Source organism: Hydra viridissima, unplaced genomic scaffold (assembly GCF_058129835.1).
Source record: "Hydra viridissima isolate aposymbiotic clone 2 unplaced genomic scaffold, HvirCarnegie_v1 scaffold_2, whole genome shotgun sequence".
Taxonomy (NCBI): Eukaryota; Metazoa; Cnidaria; class Hydrozoa; order Anthoathecata; family Hydridae; genus Hydra; species Hydra viridissima.
In genome coordinates this window covers 10,111,972-10,130,401 of record NW_028324301.1, presented here as the reverse complement: position 1 = coordinate 10,130,401, position 18,430 = coordinate 10,111,972, and the positions used below count along the sequence as shown (strand labels likewise).

The 18,430-nt window shown below is 26.2% G+C and overlaps 1 protein-coding gene across 2 annotated transcripts; it reads left to right on the top strand.

The window, feature by feature from the left end:
- The first annotated feature begins 1,938 nt into the window (after nt 1–1,938).
- Nucleotides 1,939–18,029, top strand: LOC145180197 (isoleucine--tRNA ligase, cytoplasmic-like). 2 transcript variants are annotated; one of them, XM_090077772.1, is made up of 35 exons: nt 1,939–2,369; nt 2,870–2,945; nt 3,327–3,407; nt 3,595–3,627; nt 5,627–5,713; nt 5,920–6,002; nt 6,490–6,541; nt 7,207–7,291; nt 7,423–7,551; nt 7,795–7,882; nt 8,223–8,283; nt 8,483–8,581; nt 8,690–8,812; nt 8,981–9,072; nt 9,262–9,360; nt 9,476–9,602; nt 10,083–10,156; nt 10,261–10,350; nt 10,585–10,689; nt 11,188–11,274; nt 11,499–11,582; nt 11,843–11,987; nt 12,121–12,241; nt 12,683–12,774; nt 12,854–13,053; nt 14,046–14,148; nt 15,902–15,985; nt 16,125–16,260; nt 16,357–16,442; nt 16,564–16,626; nt 16,763–16,858; nt 16,959–17,150; nt 17,415–17,615; nt 17,739–17,802; nt 17,903–18,029. In XM_090077772.1, exons 1-35 carry the CDS (start codon nt 2,170–2,172, stop codon nt 17,965–17,967), a joined length of 3,603 nt encoding a protein of 1,200 aa, XP_089933898.1. In that variant the 5' UTR covers nt 1,939–2,169; the 3' UTR covers nt 17,968–18,029. The 2 variants fall into 2 exon arrangements, with proteins under 2 accessions (XP_089933898.1, XP_089933899.1); XM_090077773.1 differs by lacking the exon at nt 1,939–2,369 and having other exon boundaries at nt 2,886–2,945; nt 3,595–5,425.
- Nucleotides 18,030–18,430: the final 401 nt, after the last annotated feature.

The window sequence follows — 18,430 nt, the reverse complement described above, 5'->3', positions numbered from 1 at the left end:
ATAAGAAGTCGTCTGGGCGACGAATGGTTGTATGTGCTCTGCTCCCTCAAAACGTATTTTAAAATTAATCAAAAATAATTACATATGTATATTTTATCTATAAAAATAACGAGCTCTTTATGATTTAATAATTATGCATGTATAATGTTAAAAAACCAAAGAATCTCCTTGTAATGTAATCAATAGTTTTTTCTAAACATACTTTGAATGTGTGATTAATTTTCTTAAAGTTTTACTAAAATAATGTGTTAAAATCTTTCAAGAACAGGTATTTAAAAATCCCGGGATCCCGAGATCCCGGAAATAGGTAAATGTAATCCCGAAATCCCGGGATTTTAAGTATAGTACGGGATTACAAACCCCAGTTTAACAAAAACTTTTGATTTTAAACCGAAAAGAAAAGTAAATTAACATTATAATATATTCTTGTCATTGAATAACACCAACATTAGGTGTGTTTTAATTCTATTATATCTTGTTATTATTCGTTATTCTTGTAATTTATCGTTAAAGTGTCTTCAATAACTTCACAAATGTTTGCTGTTGAAGTTGACAATGCTCTGCAAAAGCGTGGATCCAACATCTAGATAGGATTTTTTTTTTTTTCTTTTTTTTGTATTTTCTCCAGTGATCTTGAACATGAATAATCACTGAAGCTAAGTGTCATGACGTTCAATGAATTCTGGTACATGAAACGAATCAGCGTGATTGGCAAAAAGAGGCATGAGTTCTTGAACTGTTGGACTTTTCCCAGGAATGTCACCTAACTTGTTCAAAACATGAACTAAAAACGCTTTTAAAAAAACCTGAAAGTTTCAACAAAGGCTTGAAATGTGCGTGAATTTTCAGCCATCCTTTGAAGGATTTGAATATTCTTTAAAAAGTTTTTGCACTTATTCCCTGCATAGCGACTACCATAAAACAGCTGCATCTATATATTTAGCATCTATATTTAAGACTTTCAAATATTCTTGAGACTCCTCTGGTGAAAAAATTCTCTGTGTAAATTCACACCAGCAGGAGGGGTACTTGCTTGAATATAATTGAACATGACAGAATTAATAGTTTATTGAAGTTAGATTTTAAATACCTTTTTGATAAGTTTTTAATGCAGGGTTATATTTAGTATTAATTTTTTATGCTACAGTTTAATAAAATATAGTTGATATAAATATCACAGGGAAGTTTCTCAAGTAGACTTTTCAAAAAGTATCATCAGCTCGCCAGTTACACTTGGTTTCATGGGAGAAAACGCACCTGAGTCTTGATAGAATTTATAAACTTGATTTTAAAGACCATGCGAAGAAAAAAAGCTGAGAATGTAATTTATTTGATGTATTTATTCGAGCTATGCATACTCCAGACCTCCTAATTAGTTAAATTTAGTTAACTAGAAGACTGAAAACAGGAAACATTTGACCTTACCAGATAAAGTTTATGAGCAGTTTATAATTGTGATTGTGAAAACTCATCTGATATGGAATCAGATAAAATTAATGATTTAAAAGAATAATATTTAAATGTAGATAATGTTGAAGAAAATCTAGAATTTAACATAGATGTAGACGAGAATATTAAACGCGCTAATGAGGAATGAAAATCTAAACTTTGTACCATATATCACTTTAAAACATGGTCCCCACACTTTAAAAAGTGTTTTGTGGCCCTGTACTAGTATTACGAAATACACAAAAGGGATAAAATTAGCAACTGGGTTTAGTACCATCGGTGGTACTGTTATGTGGTAAATTTGTTATCCGTAAAGAAATCATTCGATAATATTATTCTTAAATATTCAATTCAACCCTATCTCTCATTAATCTATTGTTTGACGGCAATTTAATCAACCACATGCGATTGATCACACAATGCGTTAAACTTCCAGTGGAAACTAATCTTTAACATTCACGATTTTCTGAACTTGATGCGTTAAAAAGTACAGTTTTTCATATATTTTTATTATTAGAATCAATAATAAAAATAAAAACAGAAAAACTGTAAAACTTTAAACAAATTCTTTGTTCCTTTCTTGTTCAAATATTTGTTTGCGGTTTAGTTTTGATATAATGATGGTATCATTAAAAAATGTATTAAAAAATAGAAAAAGATACATAAAATCTGAGTGACGAAATACCACGAGTACGGGTGACGAAATAACGTTAAAGTGAAATGCTATGTGCTTTCACTCGTAAAAAGACCAGTCTTTTTCCATTTCTTAATTTTACATCTGTTTTAAAATTGTCCAGAAAAATGACCAATCCACCCGGAGAAACGCATAATTTCCCCAAGGAAGAAGAAAAAATTCTAGAATATTGGAAGAAAGTTGATGCCTTCAAAACCTCTTTAAAGCTGTCTGAGGGTAAACCAAGGTAAATCTATTTATATTTGGGCTTTATTTACCTTTAATCAATAAGAACATTTGTAACATGTCTATATGTCAAATTAACCCATTGAGATTTTTAAGAGTAAAAATTTTAAATTTTTATAATGTTTTATTGCCATAAATTTTCTACAGAGGTTGCATATTTACATGATTGATGTTAAATGTTCTAAATGCATTTACAAAAAAAGTTCATCAAAAAATTTACAGCACTTAATAATTTTAATAATAATAGTTAATAATGTTATTAATACCTTTTTTTGAAATAAGTTTGCCTTTTCTTTTTATTTAACATAAATAACTTTCTGTTTTTGTTTTTAGTTTTTTATTTTTTATTTTTGTTAGCCATAATATTATATATATATATATATATATATATATATATATATATATATATATATATATATATATATATATATATATATATATATATATATATATATATATATGCTTTTAAAATTAGAATTACTGGTTTTAATTTTTTTATAGATACACTTTTTATGATGGGCCTCCTTTTGCCACTGGACTTCCTCATTATGGGCATATACTGGCTGGATCAATAAAGGTACTTAAATTAATTTTAGCTAAGAAAGTTTTTTTGCAGTTAAAATGACAATTTCCTTTAATTGAACAAAAGTTGCTTCTCTAATATTACTAAAATTTTGATTTATTACTTATGTATTACGATTTATTTTATAACATACTAAAAAAAAATCATAATTCTTTGAAGAAAGTTTTTTTGCTTTATTCAATGGCAAAAAAATTTTCTTCAGGAAAACTGACATTTTTTTTCAAAGGTGATTTATTGCTTTTACCCAAATGTTGTTTTATACTTATTTGCAATCAGCTTGGTTGAATATAATTTTTATTTAAGAAAGTGAATTTTATGAAATAAGGGAATTAAATTTGTTCAATGCTAAGGATTAACTTTTCAGAAATTTTCTAGGATGTTGTAACACGCTATGCTCACCAATCAGGATTTCATGTAGAAAGGAGGTTTGGTTGGGATTGCCATGGTTTACCAGTAGTAAGTTTATTCCTATTATTAGATTTTATTGAGTTGGTTTGCACCTAAAAGTAATTCCTATATTTTAATTTTTTCATAAAATTACCCTTAAGCTAAATGTCTTAGTTGGGCAGCAAAATATATATATATATATTTAATTTTCAGTGTAGATTTTGTTTTGGCATTAAATATATATATATTTTTATAGGAATTTGAAATCGATCAAAAACTTGGAATAAAGGTTTGTTTTTCTAAATTTAAAGCTTCAGTTACTTAAGTTTTTTTTTTCTCTCTCTTCCAGTTGTGTTTTTCTTAATTTATTGCTGTTTTAATTGTAATACTATTATAAATTAAGTTTTATTGTATAATGTGCTTTACAAAAAAAAGGTACATTAAAGTATTTTTGTTGAAAATTTTTTAAATGTAGTAAAAAGGTTTTTTGTTTAGTATATTTTATCCTTCTTACAACAAAATATCATATTAAAACTATTTTGTTAAAATTTGGTGCAAAGTAAATAATAATGACAAAAAAAAAAGAAACAATAAAAAGCTGCAATATTTGTATTTTAAATAGCCTCACCTGCTTTTTTGCAAGGTTTTTCTTATTTGTATTAGTTTCAATAGTTTTTGCTAAAGGCTATGAATCAAGTCTATGAAGATCTTGATTAATCGTTTGCTTTTTCAATCCCAAATAGAGTCAAACGAATTTAAATTTGGTGATTGAGCTGCCCCAGGCATAGAAATTGAATCATTTTTTTCCATCCATGGTTTGACTAGGTAAGCTGTAAAAGTATCAGGGTAGCATGATTAAAGCATCCTAAATTAGACTGTGCATCCTGATAGTTTTTAATGGAATTGTGTACTTCTATAGCAACTCATTGTAAGAGTATAAGTTAATTTAACCTTTATAAATATAACACAAACTGACTCCACTAAAAATAAAGTAGCCCCATATACTAATGTCCTCATTACTGGTTTGCATCCTCAGCTTGATTTCATCTGCCACTTATTTGCTTTGCTGACTGGTTTTTATCTTTTTTTTTTTTTTTTTATTAACTTTCAATTTTCTCAAAATCACCAAAAACCCAAATAAATGACTAAACTTTTCAGCATTAACATTTTCATACAACCTTTGTAAACCATTAAAAACAGATTTGAGAGTGGGATGGAGTAGAAGCTAATTTAAAATGTTGTTTTTTTATAATATTTTCCATTATCTCAATTCTTAAAATTAAAAGTCTTTTTTACCTCTAATATCTGAAATTTCTATTAAAAGTAATAGACAGATATGCTACAATATTTTCTGATTTTTTTTATTAAAACATAAATTAGTTGGTTTTGTAGAGATGTTTTTTTTTTAGCGTCTGGGAAAGACAGTTAATATATGGCATTTGTTTCCCTATTAACAACATTACAGCTAATAGGGTTTACTTTGTTCACTGATTAAATATGATAAAAGATAAAGTTTTCTTATCTTCTTATCTCTTACATCACTTCCATTCAACAGCTAACCATAAATTCCACATTTAATTCAATAAATACTGTAAGTAAATATTTTTTGGATTGAGAAGTTTATTGGTTTATCATATAAAGAAATTTTTTTGAGATTTATATCTTAAGCAAATCTTACCTGATTTTGTGTTGTGGCCTTTTTTTTAAGTTATGTTGTAAAGAAAGGATAACAGTAACTTGCATCTTTGTCCCATTTTAGATATTTGTGATTAAGTTATTTTTATGCTGACATCAGCAAGAAAAATGTTTTGTTGAATAACTTTGTTGATTAGGATTACAGGGGATAATATTTACTTGCCATCATTAACATTTTCAATTGAAATATTAATTGTGTTAGGTTGCATGATTTAGATGAGAAATTTCTGTAAAATTAGAGAAACTTCATGAAATCTCTCTTCTGAAATATCTGGTAACTTATATACAATGGTTTATTTAGGGGACCATATTATATACTACTACAATTTGAAAATTTTGCAGCTAATTAGTAATCAATTTCATCGCATTTTCACAAATCATTTGGAAAAAAGGTAAAGCACATAAATGATTCATAAATGTCAACAAAAATCAATATTAATTCATAGAACAGCCTTTTGGTGCAAATACCATTATCATTGGTGACAAATTAATTTAATTTTAATTCTTAAAATGATACACCTAATTTTTCTTAGATTTAAAAATCACACAGAAATGATTCAAATGACACATTTGATTATTTCTTTCTGGTTTAGGGTCCTGAGGATGTTCAAAAAATGGGTATAGCAGCTTACAATAGAGAGTGCAGAGCAATTGTTATGCGATATGCACAGGAATGGGAGGTAAAGTCTTACTACAATAGAATTAAGATGGGATGCAAATGAAGCTTTTTTGAAATAAATAAATAAACAAGATTTTTCATTGATAAGTATTATGATTAATAAGTAGTAGATAAATATTTCATATTAAGAGAGGAAAAACTTTTAATATAGTTATTAGAAAGGTTGACTTATATTTTTTTTATTCAGTTTTATGCTTTTACTTTTAGCATGTGGTTGGTCGTCTTGGTCGTTGGATAGATTTTGAAAATGATTATAAAACTTTATATCCAACCTTTATGGAATCAGTTTGGTAAAGATTGTTTTGCTTTTAGCATTTGTTTAAAATGAGTTGAAAACTATTTTTCCTGTTTTAAAACCAACTCCAAAAAGTATTAGTTATTGTAGTTTATATTGTTCCCTATGTTTTTGAAATATATATTTTTGATATAGAATTAAAAGTAATTTATTTTGTGTGTTTAAGAATAATGTCTAATATCTAATTTATTTAAAATAATATATGCTGGAAACTAAACAATTTGACTACAGAATCAAAACAACAGCTTACCAAAATATGAAGAACTTAATTTTGTCATTGTTTGTTACCAGACTGATCCCAATTGTAAATTTTAAAAACAGTAATTTTTCTTGTAAATAACTGGTATAAAAAAATTTAGCTTATATTTGGAGAAAATGGAGGCATGGTTTTAATTATGTCTAAGTATATAGTTAAAGATAAAATCAATGAAATAATCTTTTATGACTATTTTTTATTTATATTGTTCTCTATTTCTCTTTAGGTGGGTTTTTAAGCAACTTTATGAAAAAGGAATGGTCTACAGAGGATTCAGAGTCAGTTGATATTTACCCTTAGCAGTAATTTTACATTTATTTGAAAATAGGATTAATTTACTCAAAAAGTGTTGTGTTATTTCTTAAAATGTTTCATTTCAATTCTGTGGTTTCAAATTTCTATACTATTAAGTTATCCATGTTTCCATAAGTATGCACTGATTAGTGATTATTAGGAAAAAAGCATTAATTTGTCAGTGTATTTGTTTGATTAGTTTGCTATTTTTGTTTCTCCAAAACTTTTAAAAATATCAGCTTTCCTTAAAATAAATGCTTTTTGTTTGAAACTGTTATTTTTATAAATAAGGAAAGCTAAAATCCTAATGCTTAAATTAAAATTTCTCGTTGTAGATGATATTTTAAAAATTTCACTGTTTTTAATTCAAGCACAAGTTTTTTAATTTCTTTTTATCAAAATTAGATAATGCATGATTTTGTAGTAAGAATATCTTTAGTTCCATTATTTATTTTTCTGTAAAATTAGAATGGTTTAGAGAAATTTTACTCAAAACTCTGGTGGTTTTTTAAGTCCTGATTCTGCCAAAAACTTGACATGAACAATCAATCAGCTTGTATAAATCCACCTTATCAAAGTTTGTTTTGAAAGCTTTTGTTTTACTGCTTTTATCTTAAGAATTCTTGAAATACTTGTGATATGAATTCAGGTTATGCCCTATTCAACTAAGTGCAACACTCCACTCTCTAACTTTGAAGCAAACCAAAACTATAAAGATGTTGTGGATCCAACAAGTAAATTTTTTATTTGAATTACATGTTAAGGAAGCATTTACAAATTATATATCACAGAATTTATTTACGTAAAAATAATAATGATAGAACTAATATATTGATACTTGATATTCTATTTACAATTTTCTTAGTTATTGCAAGTTTCCCATTGGATGAATCACCAGATGTTAGTATGATAGCTTGGACAACCACACCCTGGACATTGCCTAGTAATTTGGCTCTTGTTGTGAATCCAGATTACACCTATGTAAAAGTTAAAGGTATCAATCAAATTTTCAAGTTTCATTATGCTCTTACATTTTTTATTGCATAGTTAACCATGTGAGGTTTTTCCCATCTATTAGAATATATTCTTTATTTTAAATTCTCACTTAAAGATAAACTAATGTAATATTGTCTTACATAAGATAATAATAGTATAATTATATATTATTTAATTTGGTTTGTTATTTAAATGAATCTAAATTAGAAATCAGGAACATTTGCTTATTATTTCTTTGTAGATAAGTCAACAGAAAAAGTTTACATTATGATGGAAGATCGCCTTGAAGCTCTGTTCAAGAATGAGACAGAGTATACAATCATTGACAAGTAAGGTTTTTATGTAATATACTTTTGTATATTTAGTATAATTTTTTAATACACTAGTTAGAATATTTTAGGCACTGATTTTTTTTATTATTGTTGTTTCTTTATATATTATATATTTTGTTAAGGATATGTGCAATTTGATGAGCAATATTTGATTCCTGTTCTCAAAGATATACTATGAATTTCAATGCTATAATTAAAATGAAGCAAAAAAGCCCTGTTAAATAGAATTATTTTAATTACCAAAAATATTTTTCTGGGTAAATTCATGTGTTGATGTTGTGTTGCATCACAATGTTCAACCCTTTATGTTTTTTTATGCTCCCACTTTTGTTAAAAGGTTCCCTGGAAGAGATTTAATGGGAAAGACCTACATGCCTCTATTTCCATATTTTGAAAAGGTAAATAACAGTTTGTCTTAAATCACTCATGTTGGATGATATGAAACTTTAGTTACAAAAATGGTCAATGGAGTTTTTTGTGAAATATTTTCAGCATATATATATATATATTTTTCAATATAATAAATATTGTTCATAAATAATTTCAAATGTTTAGTTCATTAGAAACTTTTTCTTTAAAAAAAATAACTTTCATTAGTTAAAATTAACGGATGGAGCTTTCAAAATACTTGTTGATAGCTATGTGACAAATGATAGTGGAACAGGGGTTGTACACTCTGCACCTGCATTTGGTGAGGTATGAATATAAGTTTTTCAAGAGCTTTTTTTTTTAGAAAAAAATTTTTTTTGAAAGCAAATTTCTTGTATAATTAATTTATCTATGATATTTTTGGTTAATAAATAGGATGATTACCGTGTTTGTTTGGAAAGTGGTATCTTAAAGCGTGGTGGTAGACTGCCATGTCCAGTGAATGAATCAGGAATTTTTACAGAAGAAGTTGAAGATTTCAAAAACATATATGTTAAGGTAATTTATTGTTTTTCATAACAGTAAAACATAAATATGTTAAGGTAATCAATAAATTAAAGTAATTATAAATTATTTCGAAAGTATTTGAAGTAAAAATGATTAGTTTTAAGAAAAGCAAAATCCAGTTTTTTTTACTTTCTTAAATATATAAACTGACATTTGTAGGATGCAGATAAATTAATAGCAAAAAAGCTGAAAGAAAATGGTCGATTGGTTCACCAAGGTACTCTGAAGCACAGTTATCCATTCTGTTGGAGGTTTACCTTTTTTTAAATTTAAATTTGGTAAATTCATTTGTGTATTGACTAGTTAAAACAGTGCAGTATTTTTATCATCAGGAGCTTGGGGTGCTTATTGCCATACAATAAGTTCCTTTTTCTTTTATGATGAAATTTATTCCAATTTTAATTGCTTGGTTTATCATTTTTTTAATAAATTATTTTTAGATCAGATACACCTCTTATATACAAGGCTGTCCCAGGATGGTTCATTCGTGTTGAGAATATTATTCCAAATTTATTGAAAAATAATCAAGAATCCTATTGGTTAGATTTTATTTTCAAATATGTTTAGATAAACAAATTTTTAAAAGTTTAGAATTTAATTTTTTTATTTTTTCATTAAAAGAAATTTTTTTAAAAAACTCATTTACCTTTTCAGGGTTCCAGAATTTGTCAAAGAAAAGCGCTTTCACAATTGGCTTGAGAATGCACGTGATTGGAATGTATCTAGAAACCGCTACTGGGGAACTCCCATACCATTGTGGGCAAGTGATGACTTTGATGAGGTAATTAATTGTTAGTTTGTTTTTTAAGTTTATCAAAAATATAGGAAGTTGTTTGAAAAAATTCCAAGGGAAAAATACTATTTTATGGGAAAATAACTCTCTTTACTATAGAAGAATTATTTCTTCTGAAGAATTTTTCCCAATTAGATGTCTGATTGAAACCATTAAGTTAGAAAAAAATTTAGTTAGGTTAGACATAAAATGATAGTGGTAGCATTTAACCTTGCTATGAAAAAAAGTTCTTCCTTTACTATTTATATTCACTTATTAGAATGTGAAAGTTTGACATTGCCATGTAAAGAAATCTAAATAAATAATAAATGAATACAGTATTTCCCATATTGTCAATATGAAAATATTATTTTTTTGTTCTGTAAAAGTTAAGTTATATCCAACCCAATGAATTTACTATGACCATTGATGTTATATAAGATAGTTTTTAAAGTTCTTGTTAAGTTTTAGGTCTAAAACTCTGTTTAGGTGATTTGTGTTGGTTCAGTTGAAGAGCTTCATGCGCTTTCTGGTGTGCAAATAACAGATCTTCATAGAGAGAAGTAGGCCTTTTATACAAAATGTTAAATACTTAAATGAAAAAAATTTCCATTGTTAAAGTTAAAGTAATTCTCTATTTTCAACAGAATAGTTTAACTTTTTTTAGTGTTGATGGCATAACAATACCATCTTCAAAAGGCAATCGAACATTAAAAAGAGTTCCAGAAGTATTTGATTGCTGGTTTGAAAGTGGCAGGTAATTAAATCATAAGATTTTTATGAATTATTTGAAAAATAACTTTACTTTTAAATTGTTTTTAATTAAAAAAAAAAAAATTCTTTTGTTCTCTAAATAAAAGTTCTCTGAAGAAGTAGTTTGAAACTTTCAAATGTTAAAACAATGCTTAAAAATATAGTAAATTAACATAATTACAATTTATGTTAAAATACTGTTCCTTTTTTTTTTTTTTTTTTTTTTCCTTTCTCTTAGTATGCCATATGCTCAAGCACATTATCCTTTTGAAAATAAAGATGAATTTGAACAGTCTTTTCCTGCAGATTTTATAGCAGAAGGAGTTGATCAGACTCGTGGTTGGTATGTGTTTCAAATATTTTATAAGTATTTATGTTATCATTTAATGCATAATTAAAAAAAAAAAAGAAAATATTTTTCTAATCAAAATAGAAAGTGTGAATATATGTATATATATTACAAAATTCTTTACAATTCATTTTTCCTTATTAAAACACCAGGAAAAATATTGTGTCCAAAAAGTTTAGATTATGACTTTTCTAAAAATATTATAGATTTCAGATAGACTTATTTTGTGTTCTATAAGTTATACATTTTAAAATTTTTATAATGATTTTATTTCAGTATGGTAGAAATAGCTGAGCAGTATTTGTCTTGTTCTCAAATTGGTATATGTTAGTAAATGCTGGGGGCATAATAGTCTTCAAGTTTTGAACTAAAAAAAGTTGACAATTTTATAAATTCAGAATGTTTGTGAAAATTAGAGTAAATTTATTTTTTGTATTCAATTAAATGAATTTTATGCAATTACCTTTAACTTCATATAAATTTTTGTTTTAGGTTTTACACTTTGTTAGTTATATCCACTCATTTGTTCGACAAGCCACCTTTCAAAAATCTCATAGTCAATGGCCTTGTTTTAGCAAAGTATTTTTTTTTTTTTTTTATTTTCTGTTTACTTTTTAAAATCCTTTGATTATAATACTAGTGTTCAAGCATAACTTTATCTTTATAATTAAATTAAACTTTAATATGTAGCATTTTTTACATGTATACATGTTTTATATGTTTGCATGTTTGCATGTTTGCATATAAAATATATAAATTGATGAGCATGTGTTTGTATAAATTGCTTTGGATTTTCTAATAAGAGATGGAGAGAAGATGAGTAAGCGAAAGAAGAATTACCCTGATCCTATATCAGTCATTGATAAATATGGTGCTGATGCACTAAGGTAAGTTTTTTACATTTTTTGTGGATCTTTGAAAATTTTATTATGATTGGATATAGCATATTTTGGCTCTAAATGTATGGAGTTTTATTACAATAAGTTTAAGTAAAAATAAAATTTTTACTAAAAGCAAAATATTTTGATGTTCACACAAGAGAAAATCTTTTTAATATAAATTTGTTACCCTTATACTTTTAGAGAGTAATTTTAAAATTTGAATGTTTTTTTAGTGAGTGGTGTTTATTTAGCATAGTCATTTTTAGGTTGTATCTTATTAATTCCCCTGTTGTTCGTGGTGAGACTCTAAAGTTTCGAGAAGAAGGAGTACGAGATATTATCAAAGATGTATTTTTGCCTTGGTTTAATGCCTATAGATTTTTAATGCAGAATATACGAGTTCAAGAAAAAGTATGCTTATTCATTATTCCACTCAAATTTGAATAATGAAATCAGTTAATGTTATTGATTCCAGTACATAAGTAGCGCATTTATTTCAATAATAATTACTTTATTAATGAAATTTTTTCTCTTTTTTTTGTAGGATCACAATTTTAAATTTGTTTTTGATCCTTCAAAAGTTGAGCGTTCAGAAAACATAATGGATCGCTGGATTATATCTTTTACACAGAGCTTGCTACTTTTTATTAAGCAAGAAATGGCAGGTACATATCTTATAATAATTCATGATTTAATGTTGCTTTGGTATTCCACAACATGGTTTTATAAAAAGTATATATTATTTTTGAGAACTGCTCTCATTTGAAAATTTTTAATAAATTTTTCATGCTGCTGTAATAGAGTTACAGTACACAAATTTCTTAAACACTTTATCTAGTTTCAAATTAAAACACTTTAAGCATAGACCTTTGTTTATTGACTTATGTGTATTACATCTTTGCAGAATTCTTTTCTGTTTCTGTAAAGTTTAATTCTCAGGATATCTAATAGCATCAAACAAGTTATAAGATCAAAGAATATCTTTTTATAATGGTTATTGGTTTTCAGTATCAATCAAAAGAGAATAACTAAGTAAGCTATTGTTACAAATGTTAGCCATTCAAAGTGGTATTAATTGTAATTGCTTTTCAATTCCTTATTGATAGCCTATCGCTTATACACTGTTGTTCCACGCTTGATGAAATTCATTGATAATTTAACTAATTGGTATGTTCGTTCAAACAGGAAGCGGTTGAAGGTATGTTTTTATGATTTACTAAGAAAAATTTAACAGAATATTTCAATTACAAATGTTACTGATGAATTACTTTGTTTAGGGTGAGACTGGAACTACAGATGGCTTGCAAGCTCTGCAGACATTATTTAATGTTGTGTATACTATGGTACGAGTAATGGCTCCATATACTCCATACTTAACAGAACATATGTATCTGAATCTTAAAGAATTTCTCATTGAAGATGGCATTGATCCAAAAACAAAAGAAAGTGTACATTATTTAATGCTACCGCAACCTAGGTGAGTTTTTTTAAATTTTAAAATTATCTTTCAATAACCTTTTAGATAACCTGTTAAGCTTTAAATAACCTGAAGTATTTTCATTTTGTATTTTCTTTTTAATTCCTTAAGTCCTAAATAGTGAAATCTAAGGATGACTAAGCTGCAGCTGTTTGAATTAGCCTAGTACAAGGTTAACTAAATTAAACCTATTTAAAATTATATAGGTTATCTCAAATTATTGCAGATTGCCACAAAAAGGCTGCTATACATCAAGACAATATTAATTACCTAAAGATAGAAAAAGAAGATTTAGAAAAAAGTTAGATGAAAAACAGATAAACTGTGTCTATTTTACAGAAAATCTCTTGCTTATAACAAGACAAACAATTCTTGTCTTGTCATAGCACACACTCCAAAGAATACCCATTAAATCTAGATTACAGATAAAATAGAATTAAACTCATCAAAGTTAGCTATAAAAGTGAATGGAGTCATTTTTGATCAATTAGCAAAAAATTAGATGCTACAACAGTGCAAAGTATTATTACACCAATGGAGAATAAAATATTTATATCAATAGTGTTAGAAATCGTTAGTTTTATTCTATGAAATGCAAAAGCTCATATAGGAAAAAATAACAGTCTACTGAAAGATGTTGAAATCAGGTTTAAAGACTTGCATATTATTAAACTGTCTTATGACCTTCCAAGTTATTTACCTGATATTGAGAATAATGCTTGTACAGTTCGGTTAAAGAAGGTTAAAGATTTTAACTATTAGATCCCCAAGAAGACTAAATTTTTTGTGTGCACAAAATACAAACTTAATTGGATTTTTTGTAAGATTGTATTAGAAGTTAAATATCCCCAGCTGAAGAAAGTATGGGTAAAGTTTATTTAGAGTTGGTTCAAAACTTAAATAAATGAATGAAACTTTTTTTAAAACTATGAAATTAAATTTTGTTTTCAAAGTTTTTTCAAAATTTTCAAACCACATTTTTTTCTTTTCAGAGAAGATCTGATTTTCTTGGATGTTGAGCGAGCTGTGTCTCGAATGCAAACTGTTATAGAGTTGGGAAGAGTTACTAGAGACAGGAAAACATTGCCCTTAAAAGTAATTATTATCTTTAAGCATTTTTGATGTTTTTTAGATTCTCACAAAAAATAATTTTGCATACATTCGACATTTTTTTATATAATTTTCAGTATTTATTATTTGTATTAAGGAAAGGGGATTCAAAAAATTTTAAATCTTAATAGATAAAATTTTTGGAAAATTAAATTTGCAAAAATTGTAAAATAGTTGGATGTTTTAGTTTAAATTAGCAAAAACTAAAGAGTTGCTTCTCATGCAATGTGACTTTTCAGCTGAAATCAAATTGGATGAGGAGCAACTCTTTACTACAAACCAACAGAAAATTTGAGATAAATTGTAGAAGCATAATAACAGCTACAATATTATTAATATTAATAAAATAATATTTCACTTACTCCAAATTTTTTTTTTTTTTTAATATAGACATTAAATAAATGCATTCTGTTAATTGTATATTATAATCGTAATAATAATTGTATATTATATTATAACTGTAATATTTTCAATAGTTTACTAATCCTTTTTTTTTTTTGTATCCATATTCCATAGGGTTTAAGTTAAAAATGGCTGCTGTTCCCATACTTTTGACTAGTTTGGATCATCAATAAACAAGACATTCACTAGTTAGCTTAAAAATAAAAAAAAAAAAATAATGCTATATACTAAGCTAGCCATATCTGACTGATGTTTATGCAATAAATTGTATTGTAATAAAGATATATGTATTACATCCAAAATTTTATTACTTTTTAATTACATTCTTTTCTAGTTAATATTTTTTGACTTTCTTTACTTTTTATCACATCAAAAACTCTTCTGTAAGTTCTGTATTTTTACTTTTTTTTATAGAAAGGTTTGAATAATTTTAATATTGATTCTTCGTTTCTATCTCATTTTCCCTATTGACTGTTTGAACCAAAAGGAATTAACTCCAATTTTTGAGGAAAATAGTTTTAACACAAATTTGGATAAATCCTCATGCCAAATCTATTCATACTTTTAATTTACAGTAAATTACTTTTTAATACAATAACAACAACTATTTCCACTTCAGTTTCAAAAAGATGAATCAGATTTGGCTTTTTCCATTTTTTATCTGGCTGGCCATTTTTTATCTGGCTGGATGTTAAATAGAAAAAGCCATATCCAGTGCATCACTAATGTATCTTCTGATAATATTATATTTAAAATTAGAATTTCATCTAATATTTAGCATGAAATCTTCAGGTACCAAAGATTCTTAAAACATAAAATTAAGTTTAAATAATCTAATGGTTCTTCCAATTAGTTATTATGATATTCCTTGGAATGTTTATTTAATTAAACAAAGTATTTTAAGTTTAAAGAAAAAAAAATTATAAATTGGAATGTTTATATTGAAAAGTGAGTGTCTAGATGTAACATTTACTATGCTTATAAAAAACAACATATTTTAAGTACCTTTGGTAGATATTACTCAAATTTAGGGATTTCTAACAAGAAACTTATGAAATTAGACAGCCTAAGTAATTGTAACAGCAATAGAAATGGTTTTCAATTAAGAATATGAATTCTATATTGATTTTTTTTTTTTTTTTAATGATAAATATTTTTTTATTTAAAAATCTATTCAAGAATTTAAAAACTAAGCTCTTATGATTAGTAAGTTTGAAACTAATGTATAGAAAATTAGCTGGTGTACAAATGTTCAACTATTTTATTTTTTTGAATTTTTATTTTTTGTTGGAATTTCTCAGAATGTTTGAGTAAGCTACATATTTTTTTGATTCAGTATCCGCTTCCATCGATTGTAATACTCCATAGTGAGAAAGAATATGTGCAAGATATTTTGTCACTACAACAATATATTCGTGAGGTATTATTTACCCAATAGGTTTATAAAATGAGTTATTTTTACACAAATAAACAAGAGAATTATAGTAGAGAATAGGCAAAGCCATAACATTAAATATTTTAGGGGTATAATTGTCTAATTTAAATCTACTTAACAATAGGAACTTAACGTCAAGACAGTAACGACTTCAAACGAAAAGGAATTATTTGGACTTCGACTTAAGGCTGATTTAGACTTTCAACTTCTTGGCAAGCGTTTAAAGCAAGATTTTAAGAAAGTTCAAGAAGCCATAAATGGTATAACATATCCATTATATACTACTTTTAGAATTTGTTATCTGTTTTATGTTGTCTATTAAGATTTTCTAAATTGAGCATAAAATCTTTTTGCAGATGTTACAGAAGATGAGCTTAAAGCCTTTAAAACTGTTGGTAAACTTTTTGTTGCTGGCCATGAGTTATTTGAAAATGAAGTTAAGGTCTGTTTCTTTGACAAAACTTGATTTGTATCTATTATAAAGTATTTTGTTCTATTAACCATTTTTGAAAATGTGAAATGACACTATACAGTTTTATGCAGTATTAAAATACTTCTTTCAGATCAACTACTCATTTAGTAATAACAAAACATCCCATATGTTTGAACCCCATTCTGATGGAGAGGTCAGTAGAATATTTTTAATACTGTCTGTTAAATTTGAACAAATTCAGATGCTTTTTACTAGTTGCTGTGAAAGTTGTTGTGAAAGGCAAGTTGAAGAGGTCAAAAGTCCTAATTAAATTTTAAAATGTTTTTTAGGTAGTTGTTCTGTTAGATACTACACCCGATGAATCAATGCTTGATGAAGGGATAGCAAGAGAAGTTATTAATAGAATGCAAAAGCTCCGAAAAAAGGTTTGCAATATCTTTTTCTATTCTGAGTATTTACAGGAGCGTTATTTGCAGATTATTTTTAAAAAGTTTTGCAAATAAAATAATTTTGATTATATTACAGGCAGGTCTCGTTCCGACTGAAGAGATTACGATTGTTTTGGAAATAATAGCTGATAAAGACACTTCCGCGTTTGACAAACTACGTTTTGTTGCTAACTCACACTTAGAGTATATGGTTGATAGTATTAAACAGCCTGTTCTTCTAGCACCAGGACCCTCAGGACTGGAAGAAATCATAAATGAAGTGGTTGACGTAGGTGTTTCTATTATTATTATTATTATTATTATTATTATTATTATTATTATTATTATTATTATTATTATTATTATTATTATTATTATTATTATTATTATTATTATTATTATTATTATTATCATTATTATTATTATTATTATTATTATTATTATTATTATTATTATTATTATTATTATTATTATTATTATTATTATTATTATTATTATTATTATTATTTGTGCATTTTAAAATTAATCTACCTCAAAAGGTTTTTTCATTTAGTGCAAAGGAGCTAAACTCCATTTAAAAATTTTACGTGGCCGACAAAAGGAAAATTTAAATCAACAAGAACCTTATTGTAGATTTATCAACTTAGAATTAGTGAATAGTTTTGAAGAAAACGCAAAATCCAGTCGCGCAACGTTATTATTAGAAAACCCTTGCAACACTTTTTTCCTCACTAAAAGTGAAATGATAAAACAGGTATGTTGTTGCTGTTGGTTTTACAATTCACAATAGTGTTTTAAATTTCTTAAATTAAACATTTCTCTCAAATAAATTTATTTAAGATTGGTAACATATTTCTCTCAAATAAATTTATTTAAGATTGGTAACATATTTGGTCTTCAAGGAATATCTAAGGTATCGCCTAGTGCTAATCTCATAGAAGGTAAATAATGTCTGATAATTTTTTCAGAAAAATCTTTTAGCATTTAAATAGTACAAACACAAACGAATCGATATTATTACTATTCTTGATAACTATTTAGATGTTAAAGAACCTTTAACTCAATACCATGGGAAGACCCTGTACGTAGGAAAATTGACCAAATGAAACTTCCTGGCTCTTATTTATCTATAATTATATTTAGGTGCTACGAAATAACTATTTAAAAACAAGTTTATTTTATACTTTAGTTTTAAGTGCTTGAAATATCCAATTGCATTAATATTTTATCACATTATAGTCGCAAAATTTATAAACCCATTAATATAAAACACAAAACTCTTTAGGTTTTTTTTTACATATATATGAGATTTAAATTTAATTAGTTTTCGTTGAAATTAGGTGGGAAATACAGCTAAAATAGGGAAAATACAGCAATTTTGAACTGGATTTATTTAGTATTTTATTTATATGAAAAATCACTTTTCGAATATTGTCTTCTTACTTAATTACTCCACTTTACGAAAGAAAAAAAAGAAATGTTTAAAATTTGTTAATAACTTTGTATAATGGCTGACATGACTAACATGGCTATTTATTAGATCATTACTCTATCATTTAATCCAGTACC

Bases quoted from the DNA above. Each gene is read 5' to 3' on its own strand.
- LOC145180197 (XM_090077772.1), top strand. From the start codon at position 2,170: ATGCTATGTGCTTTCACTCGTAAAAAGACCAGTCTTTTTCCATTTCTT. The intron at 7,883-8,222 runs GTAAGGTTTTTA...TTTTGTTAAAAG, and splicing joins GAGTATACAATCATTGACAA to GTTCCCTGGAAGAGATTTAA. The intron at 11,988-12,120 runs GTATGCTTATTC...TTTTTTTTGTAG, and splicing joins ATATACGAGTTCAAGAAAAA to GATCACAATTTTAAATTTGT.